This window comes from Meleagris gallopavo, chromosome 3 (assembly GCF_905368555.1).
Source record: "Meleagris gallopavo chromosome 3, MGAL_WU_HG_1.1, whole genome shotgun sequence".
Taxonomy (NCBI): Eukaryota; Metazoa; Chordata; class Aves; order Galliformes; family Phasianidae; genus Meleagris; species Meleagris gallopavo.
Window position 1 is genome coordinate 63,454,595 of NC_139406.1, and position 21,258 is coordinate 63,475,852.

Genomic DNA, 21,258 nt, shown 5'->3' on the forward strand with positions numbered 1-21,258 from the left:
TTACTATGGTACTGCTGTATCTGGCAGCTGATTTGGGGATGACAGAACACACACAGCTCTGCACTACCTTCCGAGCAGCAGTTAATTCAATCTTTTCTGTTCCATAAAATCAAATAATGTGATATCCACACAGAAACAGGTTAGCAGGAACATGAGTTAAAGCAACAGTGAGCAGATGGCTCTCTAGAATTAGTAATGAAATTTACTTTGTTTATACATTTTAAATACACAAAATTGAGAAACTACACATGAAATGGGTGTACAAAGAAGACTCCATCACTGCTAGTCCTCACTCAGCATTTGTTCCTCCATCAATCTGCTGCTTCTTGCCCTAGGAGGGGCGGTGTGACAGCAGCCAACTGACCTAACACTTGGCTGCCACAGCTGAGGGCAATCCTGTGTCCGATCTTCCCCCAGCACAGAGCTCCCTGTTAAGTTACCTGACTGAACCAGCTCACAAGCAAGGGACAGATCAGAGAAGAGTCTGTGCCCAAACACAGAGAGCCATAAACTCATGACCTGGCACGGGTGCAAGCAATCAGCCCTTTCAACTAGTGCTAATCAGCTTAGCTTCCCTGCCAAATCACACACTGAAGTTCTGCTTCTTCACACTGTCCAACATTTTTTCTTAATTGTTATTATTTTCCTACAATGCCTCACACTGGGACAACTTAACTTCAGCTGAAACGTGGACACACCTACAAGCTAGTCAACATATAAGTAATATATGACAGTAAGTGAAATCAGGTCTTACAAGCATTTTAATTTCACAAGGTATAAGAAAAAAATAAATCACTACTTTTTGTTTTAGTAAGGTCGATAAAACAATTTACAGTCAAAGATAAAAATGCACACAATGAGGAAGGTGAATGGACAGAGATTACAGACTAACGCTGGAGTTTAAAGGAGCTGCAAGGCCAATAGGAAAGTTCACTTGATTGCTCAGCACTAAGCCGCACCTCAGAGGAACAACTAACTGCTGTACTTTCTCAAAAGTGGCTTCCTTGGCTTTCTGAGGGCAGCAGAAGGTAGCACACACAAATCCTGGAAGGCTGGGCAGACGCAGGCAGAATGAGCAGCTGTAGATTTCTCCGGGGTTTCGCCAGGTCAGGACATGAAATCCTATCACACTTTCAGAAAACACAGAAGTTATTTCTGTCAGGATATTATCATCTGCAGAGGAATATCTTTTGCAAACTTCTATATATGATCAGTGAAGTTTTCTGAAGAGTGTTCCATTGCTGGCTGAAACCCAGAGAAGCAGAAAAGTATTTTGGGGAAGAATAAAAAGAAAAAGGAAGTTGAACAGATGAAAAATCTGCACTCACAATTTCAGCCACTTCTTTAAACATCTTTCTTTAATTGCTACACAGGACAAGCACCTTAAAAGCAAGAACAACGATTGAGAAGACTATGCTGGAATCTGTTTCATCTTGCATGTTTATTTCTTTCACAATGAAACTATATTGGTTTCCTAATCTCAAGTGCTATGGTGATCCTAGATGCTACATAAAGCATGAATCAATGCCTAGATCACCTCTCCTTGTTAATAAATATCTTACATGTCACTGATTTAATCCTTTTCTAACAACTCTTTTTAGAGTTACTAATTTTGAAAAGACAATAACATTTCCAAACAAAAACAGAATAGGCAAATAAGGTAATTAAGTATGGAATCAAAATGCTAAAATCTAAGACATTCTCAGTAAACAAAATGGTCAAAGGTGAGGATTTTTATTGCTATTAATTATCATGTGTTAGCAAGAGGACTAGAACAGAAATGGCTTATCCTGTAACTGAGATAAGATTCATACAACTTGAAATACGTATCTATTTGCATTCTGATATATAATGGAACAATGAAATGTTTTTGAACTAGTAAATTGCTTAAGCAACTACCGCTAAGGTACTCAAGACAAAAAACGTGTGATCTGTAAGGCCATCCAAATGTGTGGTGCATCTCACACCACAATAGTAAACTGTACCTTATGACAAAGTTGTACAGCAAGATACAAAGGATTCAGGTGAGGAATAAAGACAGCTGTAATTCAGGTTTCCAAATAGAAGCAAAGTGCTTATGGAGTCAAAGGAAATACAGTGTGAAAATCAGTAGCCCGTCCACAGTGCTTTTAAGACGTCCTAAAACATCACAAATGGATACCTTCAAAAAAGCAAAAGTCCTCACTAAAAACCAATGCCACATCTGACATTTTACGTGGCAGATGGCTCAGATAAACCTCAATGTAAAAAGGCAACGAAATTACACTACTGCATGTGTTTAAACAGAAACATTACACCACTAGTCAAGGCGATCAACAAGCAGGCACTATCTCTGAGTAGCTGGGCGATGGCTGAGGACTAGACAAGATAACTTCCACTCCAACTGCACTGGATGTTGAAATACAGACAACTGAAGCCTACTCAGAGGCTACTGTCAAACCTGTCTTAGACAAATAAGTGATAATGGATCTTATTAAAACTAACAGACATAATTGTGGAAGCAAATAAACTGTGAGAAGCACCGCAGACTGAAGAGCCACACCTAAAGCATTTGCCAAAGATCAGATTTTTCCTAAAGAATGAAAGAAAATACACACATTAGGACATTGGTTATCATTTGCACGTGCAAATTACACAGTCTAAAAATGTGTGATGAGAGAACCTCAGCAGAAAGTGAGGAAAGGAAGGACAAGCCATCCCTCTGGCTCCCATAGCAACTGGAAGGCTGACACCAAAATGCTGAGAAAGGAGCAACACAGGCAGCACCGTGCCTCACACCACTCAGCAAGGCCCAGTGACACCAGGAGACACAAACAGTTCATTTCTTTGCCTATGATTAAAAGTAGAGGCCAGTCCTGTGTATACTGGTGGGCCACCTGGGTCAGTGGGAAACTTCACTGGCAAATAAGTAGCAGAGTTCCAAAGTGGAGAAACTTCATTAATATGCATTTTGAACCAGGATGGAAAAAAGAACTGCCAGTCTTAGAAAACGTTGCTGATATCAAAGAACACTGAAGCAAAGTCTGAAACAAAACAAAAAAATGCAAACATCCGGAAATTCCTCAGAGCACACTGTGACCAGAGCAAACATCTCTTGGGGTAAGGGGCTTGGCCTAAGGCAGTCTCAGAAGCATAATTACAAAACTCCTGTGTGAAACGATGAGGGAGATGAATGAGACTATCAACTCGAAGATTTCAGTGCCAAAGGAAAACTAAAAGATAACAAACGTCAATCTGCTGCATCAAAAACTGAGTCTGACATACTCCAACGCTCTTCAACCTGCTCATAACCCACAGGACAAAGGGGAAAGATTAGGCTCTTTCATGCAAATCTCCACCATCTTTCAAAGATAAACTCATCAAAAAGATGAACTCATCCTGTTTCACTGATGCTGTCCAGAAATCAAAGAAAATGGTAAAAAAAAAAAAAAAAAAAAAAAAAAGAAGGGGGAAATTTCCAACAGCCAGTTCCCAGTTTGCACGCTCCCACACACTTTATCCCAATAAAAAAACTGGACCAGCCAGCCCAAATACTGGTTCAGACACAGCCACCAGCTTAACCTAGCCAGGATGTCCTGAATTATTATCAAAAAGAAAATGTGAAACTTCCCCCCACCAAACAGCAAACGCAAAAGCCCTCTTTGCAGAAGACCTTCTACATACCAAACTCATCATAGTTAGTGATAAATCCCAAAAACTAGCATAAAGACACCTCACTGATTAGCTACACAAAACTAGAGGGTCATGTTCTTTGTTATATTAGCTTGCTGTGACTGGGAGCAACCACTAATCCAAAAGGCAATAGCAGTATCATAACTCTTTTAGCTATCATGGTAAGGAAGTGATCTAAACTACTGATGACTTCTTGGAAACTGAAAGCACGCATCTCCTTAGCCAGTCTGCAACACACAGCCACACCTGTAACTTTTTCAAAACATGACCTCACCTGGTTCCACAGTCAGTGGAGTACGACAATCATCAAGAGACTTTGCAACACTGACTCTAAGTGCTGAATTTTCACGGCTATTCCAGAACTGATTCATACAAAACATGTCAGAAAGGTTCAAGGAAATGAAGATTCTAGTGACTCCAGAAATCGTGAGAAGTTGAAATTCAGTAAAATGTGAAATTATTGTATGTTTTTGTTTGTTCTGTGTTTTCTGAGATGAGTCATTCAAGTGAACCATTTACATATTGCACCAAGACTAAAAACAAGTTTACACTGAAATGGTTCTTGGTTGCCATTGTATGCAGAGGATGTCACACCATCTTTAACTACAGATGATGAGCAGATAAAACACAATTGCCTTAGGTTAAACAAAAATGAGTAACTAAGCTTTTTCATGAAGAAAAATAGCCGAAAAGAAGGGCGATCTAAGCCACTAGTTTAACAATCAATCATCAGCTTAAAAGTTCAGAAGGAGATTAAGTCAATGAAAAGCCATGACTCAGCCTTGACATGCTGCCACTACAGAATTGCTCATAAACTTGTAACTGGTTCCTTATTTGTGGTATCAGCATCTAAGCTGAACTCTTCCACAGATTCTAGCTTCTTATTCAATTATTATTTTAAAAAAATATATGCTATATTTTCTCCACTTTGTGCTAACAACCTGTAATTTTACTCTTAACATCTCAAAATAGCTTTGATTGACTTTAAATTACAAAATACTTTTATTCTAAGATGATTCTAAGCAAAACATTCCTGCAACTCTTACTTTATTCTGAAACATGCAAAAATCTCTTCTTGAGTAAAAACATACTCCTTAACTAGAAATTACACATTAATGGCATTCAGAAAATGATTTTGGTTCATCAGTGACCTTGATGAGGGGATAGTGGCCACCCTCAGCAAGTTTGCTGATGATACGAAGTTGGGAGGATTGGCTGACACGCCTGAAGGCTGTGCTGCCATTCAGCGAGACCTGGACAGGCTGGAGAGCTGGGCAGTAAGAAACCGGATGAGGTTCAACAAAAGCAGTGTAGGGTCTTACACCTAGGGAGGAATAATTGCATGCACCAATACAGGCTGGGGGATGAGCTGCTGGAGAGGAGCTCTGCAGAGAGGGACCTGGGCGTCCTGGTGGACGACAGGTTGGCCATGAGCCAGCAGTGTGCCCTCGTGGCCAAAAAGGCCAATGGCATTCTGGGGTGCATTAACAAGAGCGTGTCCAGCAGGTCGAGGGAGGTGATCCTCCCTCTCTACTCTGCCCTGGTAAGGCCTCATCTGGAGTACTGTGTCCAGTTCTGGGCTCCCCAGTACAAAAAAGACAGGGATCTCTTGGAAAGAGTCCAGCGGAGGGCCACAAAGATGGTGAAGGGCCTGGAGCATCTCCCCTATGAAGAAAGGCTAAGTGAACTGGGTCTGTTTAGCCTTGAGAAGAGATGACTGAGAGGGGACCTGATCCAGGTTTATAAATATCTGAGGTGTGGCGGCCATAGCGGTGAGGCCAGTCTCTTTTCAGTGGTACGTGGAGACAGGACAGGGGAAACGGACATAAGCTGCAGCATAGGAAGTTTTGCACGAATGTGCGTAAGAACTTCTTGACGGTGAGGGTGACGGAGCACTGGAACAGGCTGCCCAGGGAGGTTGTGGAGTCTCCTTCTCTGGAGATATTCAAGTCTCGCCTGGACGCCTACCTGTGCGACCTGGTGTAGGGAACCTGCTTTGGCAGGGGGGTTGGTCTCGATGATCTCTAGAGGTCCCTTCCAACCCCTACAATTCTGTGATTCTGTGATTTTCCTTGGCTGACTGTGACAAGCTACTACTGATCATTTCACATAACACAGATTAGTGAAGCAGTAGAAACATGCCTAATTCTTCACAAAAAAAAGAAATTCTTCCTTTTCACAAATTCTTATGTCCCTTCCTACGAGCCCTCCTTGCTCTATAATCAATCTCCCATCATAACAGCTCCAAGACCTTTGGAAAAGGATGTTTCAGTGGACAAAGTAGTGGATGTTATGCTTTACTGAAAGAAGCTGATACAACTTTGGTTTACGTGCTTTTTTTTTTTTTTTTTTTTTTTTAAATTACCCTCAGAAGTATATTTAAATAAAAAGAGCATTTCACAGCCCAAGTGGTGAATTTTCCCTGCTTGCCAAGGAACAGAATGGGCACACTGCTAACAGAAGCAGCCTACCTCGTCAGATTAGGAGCTCTTCAGAGAGTCCAGAGAAAGAGCATTCTTTCTATCTCACATGCAGCCGTCATCAGTTGATGAATAAAGGCAAAATAACTAGATATAACTGAGTACTAGATATGCTGTACCAAGTTATCTTGCCGAATATCTGTTTTCAACTGGAGGAAAGTTTAGAGTTGCTAAGTTTGGGGGCAAGGTCACGAACTGTTGCAAAACTGATGACACAAGCCTGACTCAGAGACGAAAACAGTGTAAAAATTATGGAAGTGAAAAGATCCTACTTAGTCAGTGGTGACTTGGTGACACTAACTCTCAGCTCCAGCAAACCAGGTGGGAAAAGACATGGAAGGGTCTAAGAGAAAGCCAAAGAGGACAAAGCTAACACACAACAAGCAGCCATCAATTCAGACTCTTTAAGCATCCTGAGAATGCAAAAAGTCATCAGCAACAACTCAGCACATGCATGAGTAAAGCAACGGCCTGCTGATTCCTTATAGCAAATCCATGCTTGGGGCATTTTTAAGTGGTGTGATAAAAAATACTTACCTCTACAAGAAGGTGCAGATTACAGAAGATTTTGGCAATCCTGGAAGGGGGAAAAATCCTAGCGTTATGCTTACAGATCCTTTCAGCTGATGTAAATTAGCAAAGGCAAAAAACACTGAAGAAAAACTTCTGCCTATATGATCAGACAGAAGCTAAACATTAAAAACCTGCTGAACACTGAGCAAACACATTCCAGCACAGCAGAGTCTAACACGCATCTGGCAAGATGGCAAAAGGTTAATCTCTATAGCTGCATCAGTGAGGAGGATATTAAACTAACAACAAACAGCAGAAAAGAGGCTAGTAAAAAGAGATTTGGTTCAAGATGAGCACACTGTGAGTACACAGAATCAGCATGACAAAAGCAGCAGACTTTTTCCTCCAACTGCTTACATACTAATGATTAGGAGTAGGATGTATTACAGAATAGCAAGTGAAAGATCTCAATCCATATAGCTGATAATTAGAATAACTTGGATTCTGAATCTGGAGGAAGTTATAAGCACAACTATTACAGGAAAAAAAAAAAAAAACAACAAAAAACATAACCACAAACAGAACTTTTACACAGATATAGAATTAGAAAGGACAAAATAGAAGGACAACTTTGACCAGAAGTGCAACTTAATTCGATGGTAACATGAAAAGATTCGAAATAAAAGGTAACAGAACCTGCAACTGAGTGACAATGAAAAAGAAGTTTGCAGATAGGAGGAACACCAAAACTGCTAGCAACAGTACAAGTCTATGACTGAATGGACAGATGGACCATGCTCTGAGCTTCACTTCAAAGGAATTTCTTTCTTATCACTTACTGTGCTTTCAGGATTCCCAGGGCATTAAATCCAGCAGGATAAAGTTAATTTTTGTGAATCAGGAATCACTCTAAATCAGAGTGAAAGAAAAAACTGCTCTGAACTTCCAGGGAGCTAACGTTCCATTCCATTCCTGATCTAAGAGTCTTATTCCTCACCTTCAAAATAAAAATCAAACAAATAAAGAACACTTTAAAAGGGAAGGAGGGCCCACTTTTCTAAGATCTCCAAGAGAATACATGCTATTAGGATACATGTGTCTGATGTAGTCTTATCACTAGCCAACAAGAATGGCCTTCAGTACCAAAGGGATGGAGTGCTCCTAGCCTGAAAAGACAACCAACATCTTGGCTGTTACGTGTCAAAAACAGAAGTTCTGGTAAACGTGCAGACTCAAAGCTGTGGAGCAGAGGTTTGCAATCTGTTGTTAACAGCACAGACATCCGAACTAATAAAGCAGAATGGGTCCTGGAACTAGAACTGCCTTGGCTGAACAAGTACAACCAGAGTGCTCGGCCCTACCCTGTCTTCATTACAGTGAAATGAAAAATGCATAAACCAGAATAAAAAACTAGGCTGCCAAAACTGAAGAAATCAGGAAACTGAGAATGACCTAGGCCATTAACTATATTAGTTTGAGAGCAAATACATCTCTTCTGTTCCTGATGGCAGAGGTGTCTAAGCAAATGTAAAGTGTACAGGACTTAGAATCAAAGAATCATTAAGGTTGGAAAAGACCTCTAAGATCATCTATCCAATCCATCACCACCATGCCCACAACTCATGTCCCCAGGTGCTATGTCCACACATTTCTTGAACGTCTCCAGGAACAGCAATTCACCACCTCCCTCGGCAGCCTGTTCCAGTGCCTCACCGCTCTTTCTGAGAATAATTTTTTCCTAATATCCAGCCTGAGCATCCCCTGGCAAACTTAAGTCTATTACCTCTTGTCCTAACACTAGTTACCTGGGAGAAGAGGCCAACCCTCACCTTGCTACTATATTGCCACTGTAGAGAGCAATAAGGTCTCCTCTGAGCCTCCTCTTTTACAGCCAAAACAATTCCAGTTTCCTCAGCCACATCTCCTAAGACTTGTGCTCCAGAACTTTCACCAGCTTCACTGCCCTTTGCTATCATTTGCAACGATAGCAAAGAAAGCTACTGCTTAATGCAATGGTCACATGAAAAGCACGTACTGCAGTGAGTTCACAGTCTTGTAATGCAACAGCTGGAGAAAACTGAAGAATTAATTCTTCTCCTGGAACCTACGGCTGGTTTCAAGTACACATTCAGAACGTCCTCATGAATAACAGCTTCATCAGTCCCTAGAAATGGGATCTGGTCTTATTATCTTCAATGATTTTTTCAGTTGCTCAATGCTTTTCCTAATTGATGAAGACCACCCAGTTGAAAAAGAGTGAAAAAAAGACAATGTGGGCTGTTCTCCCTTTCTGAAAAGGTCAAATCCCATATCTAACCTTATGGATTCATCTAACAGAGTTAAGAGATAGTATTCAGAAAGCAGGGTGGGCTTTACCTGCCTCCTGATCCAGAACAACTTCTTAGCCCCTTTCATGATAGACAGGCAGCCTTAATTGCAGAACAGAAGCAGAGAGTTTGCCTATTTCATACAAGACCTGTAAGTGTGTTGGACTGAGTTACAGACAGAAGGATTTTCATGAAAACCTCTCTGTAGTCACTTTTTTCTATTCATCGAGATTCCCAGCCTCTCACCAGTTGCAAAAAGAATACATCCTGAGTGTATACTCCTCTCTTAAGCACAATTACAACACTGACAATGTCCATGTGAGAAACACTGCCACTACAGATGGAAGACAGTTCAAAGCAGGCTGGTTTAGTACTATTAGAAACATAACACTGAAACCAAAAGAAGAAAAAATGTTTGCCACATTCTGAAAAGAAAAAAGCCCTGCAAGCTAGTATGCAGAACTGAAGGAGGATCAAGAGGGGAAACAAAATGGTAAAATGGTTGAATTTCTAACAGGAACATTTAGACTACTTTTTGTTTTTATCTTGTCTAATAACACAGCCAGATCCCCTACAAACAGTATGTCAGTTCTTTCAGTTCTTTGTTCGTCTCAGTACAACTGCATATGCTACAAATTGACCCAACGCTGCTTTGTACCAACTCCGCAGTTTCACCTTGGGAACAGTGCATGATGATTCACTCACTTCAAAACATTTCAGTTGTATGGATATGTCGTCTGGATGACACAGAAAAAGTTCTCTTTTCCAAAAAGTCAGATAAACAATTACTTTTGAATAACTTTTTTTTTTTTTTTTTAATAAATAAATACAACTTCAATGACAGAAATCAATCTACATGTCTGGTATACTGACATTTCCTTATATTGTCAAACACTACTTTTCTTAATTGGGTTTATTGTACAAGAAACTGGAAACAACAAACACGTAACAGATAAAAAAAAAAAAAAAAAAGAAACTAAGAATAGCAATAAGAGTAAAAATGAGGTTTCTTGACTTTCCTAGAAGTCTTCTTGTTCCCACAGAGGCCCATTTGCGCTGCAAGAAGCTGCCCTGAACAATCCAGTCTCCTACCCTCAAAAAACGTTCCCTGCAGCCAGGAGGCAAACAGCACTAATTCCCTGTTCCTCAAAGCTGGCAGGCAGAGAAACTGTAAGCTCAACCAACGTCAGTGAAATCCTTTGGAGATTTTCAAGAGATTGTAAATATATCCTTTGAGTGTGTGGTACTATGGCCAACATCTTAGCAAGCTGCCTTTCTCCAGAATCAGCCCAGTGTATAAGCTATACGACAGCCACAGGCAATTACCATGATCACTCTCAAACACCATCTGAAATCTGTGCCCAAATGCTGACTTCTAATTAGTCTAAAAAGAATCCCCCACTATCATTTCAGCAGTGACTAAATTAGAAGATCATGGGGATAGAGAACTATAAAATTAAAGATTTTATATGAAAGAAGTTATTTATTAGGAAAAAGAAATAGTGGTCTGATTTTATTAGATAAAGTATCAATAAATTTGTTACGTATCAGTCACATACTATACAGCAGTATACTTGAGTAAACCAAAAATAAGACATATGACAAGGTGAGGACACTATTAGCATTGGAGCGCAGTTTTCACTACCAGGAAACACTCCAACTACCATCAGCTTAAAAACACAACGTTGGCTGTCAAGACAGTATGAACCAATTTTGCAAGCTACAGACACACGTGTGACTTCAGTCTTACACTACCAGAGACAGGTTTTCAAAAGTCATTTTCAGATGAGAACCTGTGACAAGAAGTTTTTCTATTCTATATAGTTTCCAGACCAAGGCACGGCAAACTGGCTTCTCGGGTTTTAACTGAACTCTTGCTCTTCTAACACAAACACACTTTGGATAATGTGATGGTGACTGTTCCCTGACAATGAGCAGACATGAGCACTAAGAGCAGGGCACTTGGCTCTTATTATATATTAGTTGTTATGCACAGGTTCCACTTCTCCTCTTTCCAAGGTTTGCCTCATGCTCCAACCAGCTCTGCTCCCCTCACATTTACACCATCACAGACTCCTCCTCCCTGCACAGAGATGTGCACCTCATTCTTTTCCCTGCCTGCTTCTCAGCACCCCCATCTCACACCTCATACACCCCGTACCAAACAGAATGTCTGAACTTGTAAGTATTGCAGCAGCAGGCAATGAACAGCAAGCAGGGAAGGAGGGGTCAGGTCAGGACCACAGCATGGGCTCTCACAACTCTGATCTTCACGTGGGTGTGATGCTAACATGCTCAGTCCAGCAAAAGAGTGGCTGGGAAGCATGAGCACCTGAAGGGCTCTCCTGCAGACTCCAGCAACAGCACCCATAGGTGCTTAAGGAAAGCATCCTCCTCCTCTCTTCCACTCTGGGGAAGATAGAGAAAAATCAGGCACCCCTGTGAGAAATACAGGCTGTGGGGGTGATCCAAAGATGAGAAACGTAACATAATTGGTTCTGGTAAAGGCAGACCTATCTGAGGGAGCTCCTTGATGCTGCTGCTGATAGGAGATCGATATGGCCAAGGAAGGAAAAGTGAAGCTTTGGCAGCTTATTAACAGAAGTTATCTTCTTAGAGTTATGCTACAGATCACCGGTTAGGTCCTCCCTCACCACATCCACATGGTGTGAGGAAGCAGATATTCAGCTCTCCAATGGATGAAATCTATGCAGGTGTCTACATGTATGTACACACAATAAAACTAGCACTGCATATGCACACCTTATAAGGTCTGCTTCCCTTGCTGCACAATAGTGTAATAGGATGCATTTTGAAGGACCAGCCACAATCAATCCAAGCGCTTCTCTTCTTTTCGAGGACTAGCAGATCAATAGCCATGTGCTCCAGGCAGGTCAAAGCAAAGAGACAGAGCATGACAGGTGCAGCCCTCCCAGAGGCTGAGGAGCAGGGCTGCAACTGCTGATCTGCTCTGCCACACCATTCCAAGGTCATTCTATGGCACCTCACAACCCCAATACACCCAGCTCCACCAACACGCACCAGGATGGCGGCGGAGCTATGTTTGTAAACTTCTGAGGGAGACTCAGCCCTTGTATTTGCCCCCAAGGAAGGAGCTGATGAATTAATTGCCTCTTTAAACTTGGTCAAGTCATTGAAACTGCTCTGACAAAGTTTTGCTACATGTAAAATCAGGGTGCTCTTTTACAAACCACTTTTACAGCTCAGGACTGAAGATTATTCAAATGTGTTATTACTTTGACATTACTCTTGAGGAAAGAGGTAGCTGAAGCTGGGAATTAGATCTGAAGTCTCCGGCCTCCAAATTGCAGCCTGACCAGAACCCAAACTGAATGGTCTCTGCCAAAGCCAAACAGCACCAAAGTTCCTTGAAGCAAGGAAAACCTGAATTACACTCTCCCTCACAAACCACAACCAAGCAGCAGCCTCACTCCAGCTCCCAGCACCCAGAATCTGAGTGAGCACAGCGAGAGCAGGCATTTCTCTCTCCGGGAGTTTTTCTACGGCAAATTGGAGGATCCATTATTGGAAGTTGGTGCTGGGAATCACACTGTGCTGCTGGATGTCAGAAAACCTTTATTCAGGGACAGGGAACTGTCAGACCAGCACTGTTTACAGGCAGCAGTATCACAACAAAGCCTGTGTGGAATCTCCCTGTACTTAGAAAATAGTTTCCCAACCTGGAGTTACTATACATCTCAGGCTTTACTCCTGGGCAGCAGTAATGTCATTGAGACACAGAGCAACCTGCACTCAATCACAGAAGCGCAGTGCAACCCCACCTAGCCACACCAGAGCCATAGCTTTACTTGTGCCCTGTGGCAATCCACACACATTTCCTCAGTAATCACTGAGGCTCAGTAAGGAGCAGCAGGAGGGATGTTCCACCCACTCTTTAGTGCAACAAACTTTATTTGGTACTATAGTAATTGCGCAGGGGACAATCCTCAGAAGGCAGAGGCACAGCTTGCCTACCTCAGGGCCACGCTGGGTGGGTGCACTGCCAAGGAAAGGTGCTGCTTAGACATCGTGGGCTGGGCAGGCAGCACCATGAGCTGCAGGTCCACACCCAGCGGCCCCATTCTGACCCCACAGCACTCAGGATGAGCGTTCTCTGCCCACAGACCTGAAGGCCAGGGAGGGCCTCGGCCTGCTGCAAAACGTATCCCTCTCCTTCCACCCCACCTCAAACACAGCCCCGCAGCCTTCGAGCCCGCTGAGCCCCCGGGATCCGCTCCGCTGCCAGCCGCCTCATGGAAGGAACACTGACATCCATTTTGGGAGTGCGACAGCGCAGTCCTGCTGGCAAAGTTTAGGACCCTGTCCCAAGTTCAGGCGAGGAGCATGCTGAATGAAACGAAGGCAATGGACGTAACGCAGACGAACGGATGGGCGAGGTGCAGAAGCCCGAACGTTACTGCACGAGGAATTTCCGAGCCCGCCGTGAGGAGCGGGCACACCGGGCCGGCGAGGGAACGGCAGGCCAAGGAGAGCGAGACCGCTTCAGCCCACGCCGGCTCCCCGCGCAGCTCTGGGCAGGCCCAGCCCGCAGCCCCGCTGAGCCGAGCCCAAACGCCGGGCCCAAAGCCAGGGCCGCGTCGGACCGGGGGCTGCGGCGGGGTGCCCACCTGCCTGCCCACGGCGGCCGTCCGCTGCCCGGCTCCGGCGCCCGAGGAGGAGGAGGAGGAGAAGGAGGAGGAGGTGGCGGCTGCGAGGGCCGCGGGGCGGATGGCGGAGTCGGTGCCGCCTCCGCCGCCCCCCTCCTCCATCCCGCCGTGGCGCAGCGGTGCCTCGGGAGGAGGGCGCCCGGGGGTCGGCTGAGTTCCTGCCCGGGGCCGCGCCGCGCCGGCGAGAGGGGGCAGAGCGGGGAGGAGGAGAAGCGGGACCAGAACCCCATCATGGCTGCGGCAGCCCCCTCCCCTCCGGCCGAGGCTCGGTTCCCCCGTCCCGCGCCCGCCCTACTCTCACTGCGGAGGGGCGCGGGGCCGCCCGGCGGGCCCCGTTACCTGCTTCCCGGGGACACTTCGGAGCCGCCTCCAACATCGGCAAACACTAAAGAGAACTGACCCCGCCGCCGCGGCGGCCGCCGCCGGCCCCAACCACTCCGCCCCCCCCCCCCCCGGCGCTCCCGCCGCGGCTCCGCCGCGCCGCCGTCCCGCCGCCCTCCGCCCCGCGCCCGCCGTCGGCCTCGCCCACCGCCCTGCCATCCTCCCTCCGGCCCCCGACGCCCGCGGCGGGTTCCCGGCGCCGCTCCGCGGCCTCGCTCCCCCCCGCTCCCGCAGCACGAATGGCCCCGTCCGCATCCCTTCCCGGCCTGGCGAGGCCGCGTAGCGCCTCTAGCGGCAGCCGTACCGCGGGCGCCGGGGCCGCCTGCCCGCTGTCCCCGTTCCTGCCGCGCCGCTGAGGCCGGTTCCGTCGGGCTCTCCGCGGCGGCCTCGGGTAGGGACGAAGCGGAGCGCACCGGACGCTGCCAGCACCGTGCAGGCACAAAGCCCCAGCGGCCCCGGCCACTGACTCGGCGGCGGCCGCGGCACCGTGCAAGGGGCTCCGCTAGCCGCGCGTGCTGCGTCCGGGCCGGCTCCTCGCGAGGCGGCCGTACGAGAGCGGCGTAAGCATAGAGAACGCGGCGCCCGCAAGTTCTCAGCGGGCGGACGGATGAGCCGCGGTAACGCTCCGGCTCTCGCCCCGCTGCGCCCGCCGTCCTTTTAACTTCATGGTTCTTTCAGTTTCGCACTAGAGAGGAGCCCCCCGGGAAGAATCAGCTTTTACTCCAGCTGTGTTATCATCCGTCTGAGCAGCAGCTGTCACACGCCGAGCTGCTAGCTTTTACCCCCTCCGAGAGCAGACCCGCAGCGCTTTACCTCTCCTTTCCTTCCGTTTTCCCCCGGCCGTGACCCGCCCCCTACCGACGCCGCACCGGGAGCTGCTGCCTGCGCGCTAGGGCATGCAGGCAGACCTACGTGCGCGGCCGGGGGAACGAACGGCGTGAAGAGATACGGGCCGAGAGGAGAACCGCTTTTGTAATGCGGTTTTATTCATCTCGTTCTGCCTAAGAGCCCCGCTTTCAGGCTGCTCGCCTCTCCCAAGCAGGAGTGGTGAGAGGAAGGCTGAATGTCATTAACACGACTGATGTCAGCATCTCAATCCGTGCGGATTACGTGGTGTCCGATCAAACCACGACTCCTTGCAGCAATACACACGGTGAAGAGGAGCGCAACTGCTGCAGCTGTCATGTATTGCCTCGTGGAGCAGTAGCCGCAGGCCTAGAGGCCCCAAGCAGCAGAGCAGTGGCAAAACCTCGGCTTCCCAGCCAGGAGCTGCCTAGGGAGGCTGCAAACCCCTTCGGGTTATCAACACTCAGTGCTGCTTTTCAAGGGCTTCCGCCCAACAGCAGTCCTATGGTTCTATTACCAAAGCATCGTCCCTAGTACCATCTTTCAGAGCTTTGCTTGTCACTTACGCAATTCAGGGCTAGGCTGGAAAAACAAAATGGAAAGCACTTTGTAATGCCAGATTTAGGCTGAAGCATTTCACAGCAACGGAGCTTTTTTTTAAAATTAACAATAAATAGAAAAATAAAAGTACCGAGGCACATGTTAAATAATTAATTTCTGATATCTTGGAACATCAGATGCATCAAATATAATTTTTGAAGCCAACAGATATCAGCTCATGATCAGAACAAAGCTCAAGCTTGCATTTCTTTCAGCATCTATGCTATTCCATGGAATTATTTTAAAACCTCGTCTTGAAAATAAGCAGGGAATTGGTGTGGCATGATGATGGATAGAGCCCAACCAGTTTCCCAGGTGCTGGGGGTCTAAGTGCACCTTAGCAGTGCACCCCCAGACATATTGTATACGTTTGTATATTAGAAACAATAATTTATACATCAAATACACATACTGACGCTTAGTGACAGGATGGTGTTATGAGTATCTAGGTGACAGCGAGGTTTTATTCACACTAACAGAACACTACTGTGACATAATTTGTTTAAATACACTTTTGGGAATGCAGCATTTGCTAAGACAGCTTTATACACCCTTGATTCAGCTGGGGTAGCTTATAATCTCCTTCCCTTTTCATTCTTCCCTTGTTTAGTTTTCTGGCATTCCTTACCTTGTATTCCATGTAAGAATTGCGCTCAAGAATACAGTAGGATATAATTCCTTATGTACTCTTCTGCTATAATATACTAATGGGAAATAATGCACAAGCAAAGGTCATTTAGAAGCTGGATCATGACAGATTCTATAGAAGTTTGTTTTCTCTTACTTATGGCAATTTTAACTAACAGCCTGAAGAACTCTATCGTACCATAAAGTACTGAATCTAAGCTTTCAGCAGTCAGTGTATTTCCAACAAGCTCCTAGTATCTCCAGTCTGTGCTATTAATATTCAACATTTGTATGATATTGTCAAACAAGTGAAAACTTAGTTTAAAAATGTATGTTGAATTTTTTTAAACAAACTCATATTAAGATATGAGATTCATCTAATATGTTCTGTGCCAAAAATGGTATAAATCTGAAGAAAACTGAATACAAATTAAAAAAAGCATGTCTTATCCAAAAACTTACCATGAGTCATTATTTAAATTTTCTGTACCTTTATGATGATTTTTTTCTTTCTACTGTAAGATACAGAATAAAAGCCAGACAGTACCCCCAGTAAGAACAACTTAATAGAATCATTAAAAAAAAATCTTGATTTTTGACAGTAAGAGGTGCATGGTTCATGCATACATCCACTCTACTTCATACGTACACAATGAGAGTGCTATGACTTGCCCAACATTCTGTCATCAACAAAGGTTTTTATTCCTCAACAGATCCTATGGCGTGCTCCAAAAAGCCCACCACACAGTGATGTATTTAACAAGAAAGAGATGGTCAGAACCACAGAAGCAGGTGCATGCTTTCAACCTACACATTAGAGCAGTAGAACTGGTTGGAAGGGAGCTCTGGATGTCATCTGCTCTACATCCTCTCAACTCCTTCAGAGTAGGGTCGATGTTAAAGTTGGATGTAGCTTTGAATCCAGCAGTTTACTCAGGGCCTTGCTCAGTTTAGTTCTGAAAACATTTGAGGATGGAAATTTTACAGCCCCCTTGCATACCTTCTCAGGCTTTGATAAAATGTTTATTTTTAGCCCTACTTTTAAAATGTACATTCATGAACAATGTATGTTACACAAGTGCCTAAAACCATTATTACCTTGTGTAGGACACAGAATGACAGACATGAACAAACCATGATACGACTGAAAAACTTAAATATAATATAGAGCTTTCTCAGCTAATGGAAACTGTTCTTCATATGCCAGTAAAGACTTGTGAGGAGCAAACCTTTAACCACTCACACATCATCTTTCATGATTCACATCTAAAATGTGAGTTCCCTACAGCAGATGAATCACACAATCACTTCCAGAATCAAAATGAATTAGAACTTGTGGTAGTCTTCATATATTCAATGCTCTTCATCGCTTCCAGTTAATTGCACAAGTCTGAGGTCCTTCATTCTTTTAAAATTATCATTATTCAAGAACACACCACCAAAGTGAATCAAATTAAAACGATGTACTGACTTTGGAACCACCAGCTTGCATCTAGTTTTCTCCACATGAAGGTATGATAGGTAGTTCTTCATTAGTTGGCCACTGACCAAATCCAGATTGCTTTGCAGGTAGAATTGCATTTCCCTGAAATTATTTGTTCATGTTGTACTCATACATCAGTGCTGGAAATAATCAAGCCCTGCCTAAATAAATGCTTTGCCCTTTTAATAATGCTAGTGAAAATTAAAAAATTATACTGGAAAATTATTTTATAGTACATAGTAGTAATTGCACTCATACATTAAGAAAACTACACAGTATTAATTATTCTAGCTCATGTATCCAAAATTGCAATAAAGTCAGGCCTAAACCTCTACTTTGAATTTACACATTTAATTTGTTTTGGGTTATAAAGACATGACTGGCTTTGTGTCAGCTATTTGCATCATCACACATCTTCCTAATTTATTTTCTACACAAGGAACTGTAAGAACTTCATGTACAGTCATCCCGCCTTCTTATAACTGAAGAGAATGTTATGCATATTCATGCACATCTAGTTATTAGGCAGGGTAACTGTATGAACTTGTGTGTGTGTGTATTCAGTCACTGCACACAAGTTTACCATCTACACTGAACACAGAGAACTTCTCATATTTCTAATGTTTTCCTCACTTTTACAAAAATCTAGTTTTGGATTATCTCTCTGAAACACAGACCATAATGTTTTAGAAGGAAAAGAAAAAGCTAATTTAGGTTAATCAGTGCCTCAAATCTCCTGACTGCAGGCAGTGAAGACAGCTGTAACTACATCTTGATGAATTACTGAGAATAATACAAGAATTACTAACCTAGAGATCATAGCGTATCTGCTTCTGAATTAGGAGGGTTTGTTACTTATTATGTTGCCTTTACTCATGAGAAAAGTATGGGAAAGTCAAAGTGTAATCACAAGCCAAAGCAGCAATAGATTCTGTAATTAAAAAATAAATTGCAGTTTACAAGATTTTTTTCCCCTTCCCTTCACAGATAGCATTCTGACTATGTAAAGAGGCCTTTGAACAAGTCCAGACGTGGTGCTGTTTTCACTGATGGTGTTGCAAAAAAGCATTGTGCCCATCTTGCAGTGCTTTGGTTTCTAATTATTGCCTCACTGCAGACAGATCACAGCAGCACACTTCAAACACATACAAAGCCACACTCCCAAGAACACAGCTCTGTCTGCACACCAGAGTCCATCCTAAGAATGCTGGCCAAGCTGGTGAGAGGGTGCACCTAACCATAACCATACCTACTACATTTTTCAAATCAAAGACTTCAATAGACTAAGTCACCAAAAAGAAGGAGGAATTTGAGCTTTTAGAATCTTTCAGTTCAGACCAGTGTTGCACATCAAAATTAAATATTTTGCTCATAGCCAAATATGTTTTTGTACTGTAATAAGTTGACCTGAAGTGGATTTAAGAGATCACAACTAGGCTGAACATAAGCAAATCAGTAGAAAGGTGCTTTCCATAATGCATAGTGTGTTTGTTTTTTCAATCCAGCTATGCGAGGTAAACTAATAAAAAACACACTGTGCATCACATTAGCAATCTTAACTACCTTGTGTGGTATGCATTATAAAACTGACAAAGCCTAGCCTTCCTAAAATACTCCTTTTATTGCAGGACAGTGAATATACCCTGCAACAAGTTGAAAAGGAATTATATTTTCCAGTGACATTAAACCATTCACTGGAAAAAAAAAGAAAAAAGACGTAAGGCAATTGGGCAAGGTTATAAAATTATACAGTAATTCAAAGCTATGTCAAATGAGTAAGACTCTAAATGACTGTTTTCTTGGAATAAGGACTATCTTAGTCATACATGACTTCATACAATAAGAAAAATAAATCCTCTGTACACAACATTATGTGGACTTTTCATATAGGAAAAAGTTTCTTTATCCTCCCAGAAAAAAATAAATAAAAGTTACAAGTATCGTAAACAGAAATCAGTAATGATATACAAGCTTTATCACAATCAATAGGACACTAAAGCAAAGTTATTGGCTACATATGCTCAAAGTTTACAGTGAATTCTTGAATGGAAGCACTAAATGCAAGGACAACTGGCAACACTGCAACTCAAATGATATCCTGTTTTAAGAGAATTATTGATTCTGTGACTTATGCCTTTCATTTTTTCATTACTAAACAGTATTACATCAATTAGAAATACAGAACCTATGCATTTTTACATACATCAAATGTGACTTAACTACCCAATTCCACCTACCAAGTAGCCATTTTTAGATGAGTTTACCATGCAAGTAGTTTGCCACATATTGTGCATGTTACAGCAACTAGCGCTGGAACTTTTCCATAGGACAGCGGAGAATATCATAGCAATGTATTTTGAAAATAAGAATTATTTGTTAGATGAAGTCTGTTGGACTCCAGAGCATTCCTTAGCATGACTTTCTAATCTTGTCAAAATTAAGTTTACTATCCTTAGTAAAGGTCTTTCATGTCTGCTAAGAAAATTTAAAAACTACGCATCCATAAAAAGCTTATCCTGCACTGTCACCAAATCATCAGTTTGCAACTATGTGCAGTCAGGGTAATGGCAATACAGGGCTAAAGGAGTTTCAAAATATTTTAAGAAACAACACAGATGTGTTAATTGGATGGTTCTTCTAAAATGTTGCTTTACAGCACTCAGTTGAGCCAGGCCTTTCTCATCCATTACACATACACACTTTTCTTTTTTTTAACCATTTGTGATATCTGACAATTTAAGCAAGAATAAACCCCACTTAATTTGTGGAGTTGTGCGTATTTAACAAAGCACTACCAATCTACATGAACAGCAATTTAAAATGCTTAAGAAAGGAGTACCCTATGACAGATATACATATTTTTCAATTCATCTGGAAGTTTAAAAAAAAATGCAGTGCCTACTTCACCTTCAGAGTTCAGCAAAACATCCCCACCTCTGAAAATGTTTTTATCCTTCAAAGCTACATTAGGACAAAACGTAATCTATAATGTACCACATCTGTACAGACAGAAGAACACCACCCCAAAATTCTCCAATCAGTTTTTTCACTACATATACAGCTCTCTTTGAAACCCGATATATTATTGTTTTTACATATACATTTGTTAAAAGAAAAAATAAAAACAAAAGATATCCTTGACAGTGAAATTCAGGCTGGGAAGGAGGCAGCCCTTAAGTTTCGACTTCAAGACCTTCTCACTTCCTTTTCCTCAAGTTCTTTTTAATTTTTTTATCTTTACCTTTAAGAAAACAAAGAATGAACATGTAAAAGCACTTTTAAAGAAAATGAATAGCTAAAAATAAATATGGTAAAATACAACATACCTATCAAGATGGATATACACTGATCTCAATCCAGATTAACACGTGACCAAAGCAAGATTTATTAAGCATCTTTAGTATCTACCCAGACATTAAACTATTGTGGAGATCAAAAACAAGAAGCCAAGTTCTAGCATAAACCCGGCAGCAAGATTCCTTTCCAGAGCCTAAACCTAGCAATAGTGTTTTATAAATAAGAAAAAAATTAGGTAAATGCACATTGTGACAAACTCCTAACAGTAAAACTTAAAATCAGGCAGGTTTTATAATGACTTTCTTGTGCATTTCAAGGCAGCTCTCTTACCATAAAACAGTACA

At 43.0% G+C, this 21,258-nt stretch overlaps 2 protein-coding genes across 6 annotated transcripts in view; both read right to left on the minus strand.

Moving 5' to 3' along the window:
* Positions 1-14,987, minus strand: part of STAU2 (staufen double-stranded RNA binding protein 2) — a 164,959-nt gene extending 149,972 nt beyond the window's left edge. For 3 of the 5 annotated variants that reach the window (XR_014882566.1, XM_085221288.1, XM_085221284.1), the window contains exon 1: positions 14,020-14,150. The gene's annotated coding sequence lies outside the window, so the exon portion shown is untranslated. Of the gene's footprint in view, positions 1-6,689; positions 6,709-14,019; positions 14,151-14,874 lie in introns of those variants that run through there. The other 2 variants (XM_085221287.1, XM_085221286.1) reach the window with 2 other exon arrangements.
* On the minus strand, positions 12,908-14,013 carry LOC146544749 (uncharacterized). Its single transcript, XM_085221289.1, has 2 exons — positions 13,199-14,013; positions 12,908-13,013 (listed from the first exon to the last, which is right to left on the minus strand). Exon 1 carries the CDS (start codon positions 13,780-13,782, stop codon positions 13,345-13,347), a length of 438 nt encoding a protein of 145 aa, XP_085077415.1. The 5' UTR covers positions 13,783-14,013; the 3' UTR covers positions 12,908-13,013; positions 13,199-13,344.
* Positions 14,988-21,258: the final 6,271 nt, after the last annotated feature.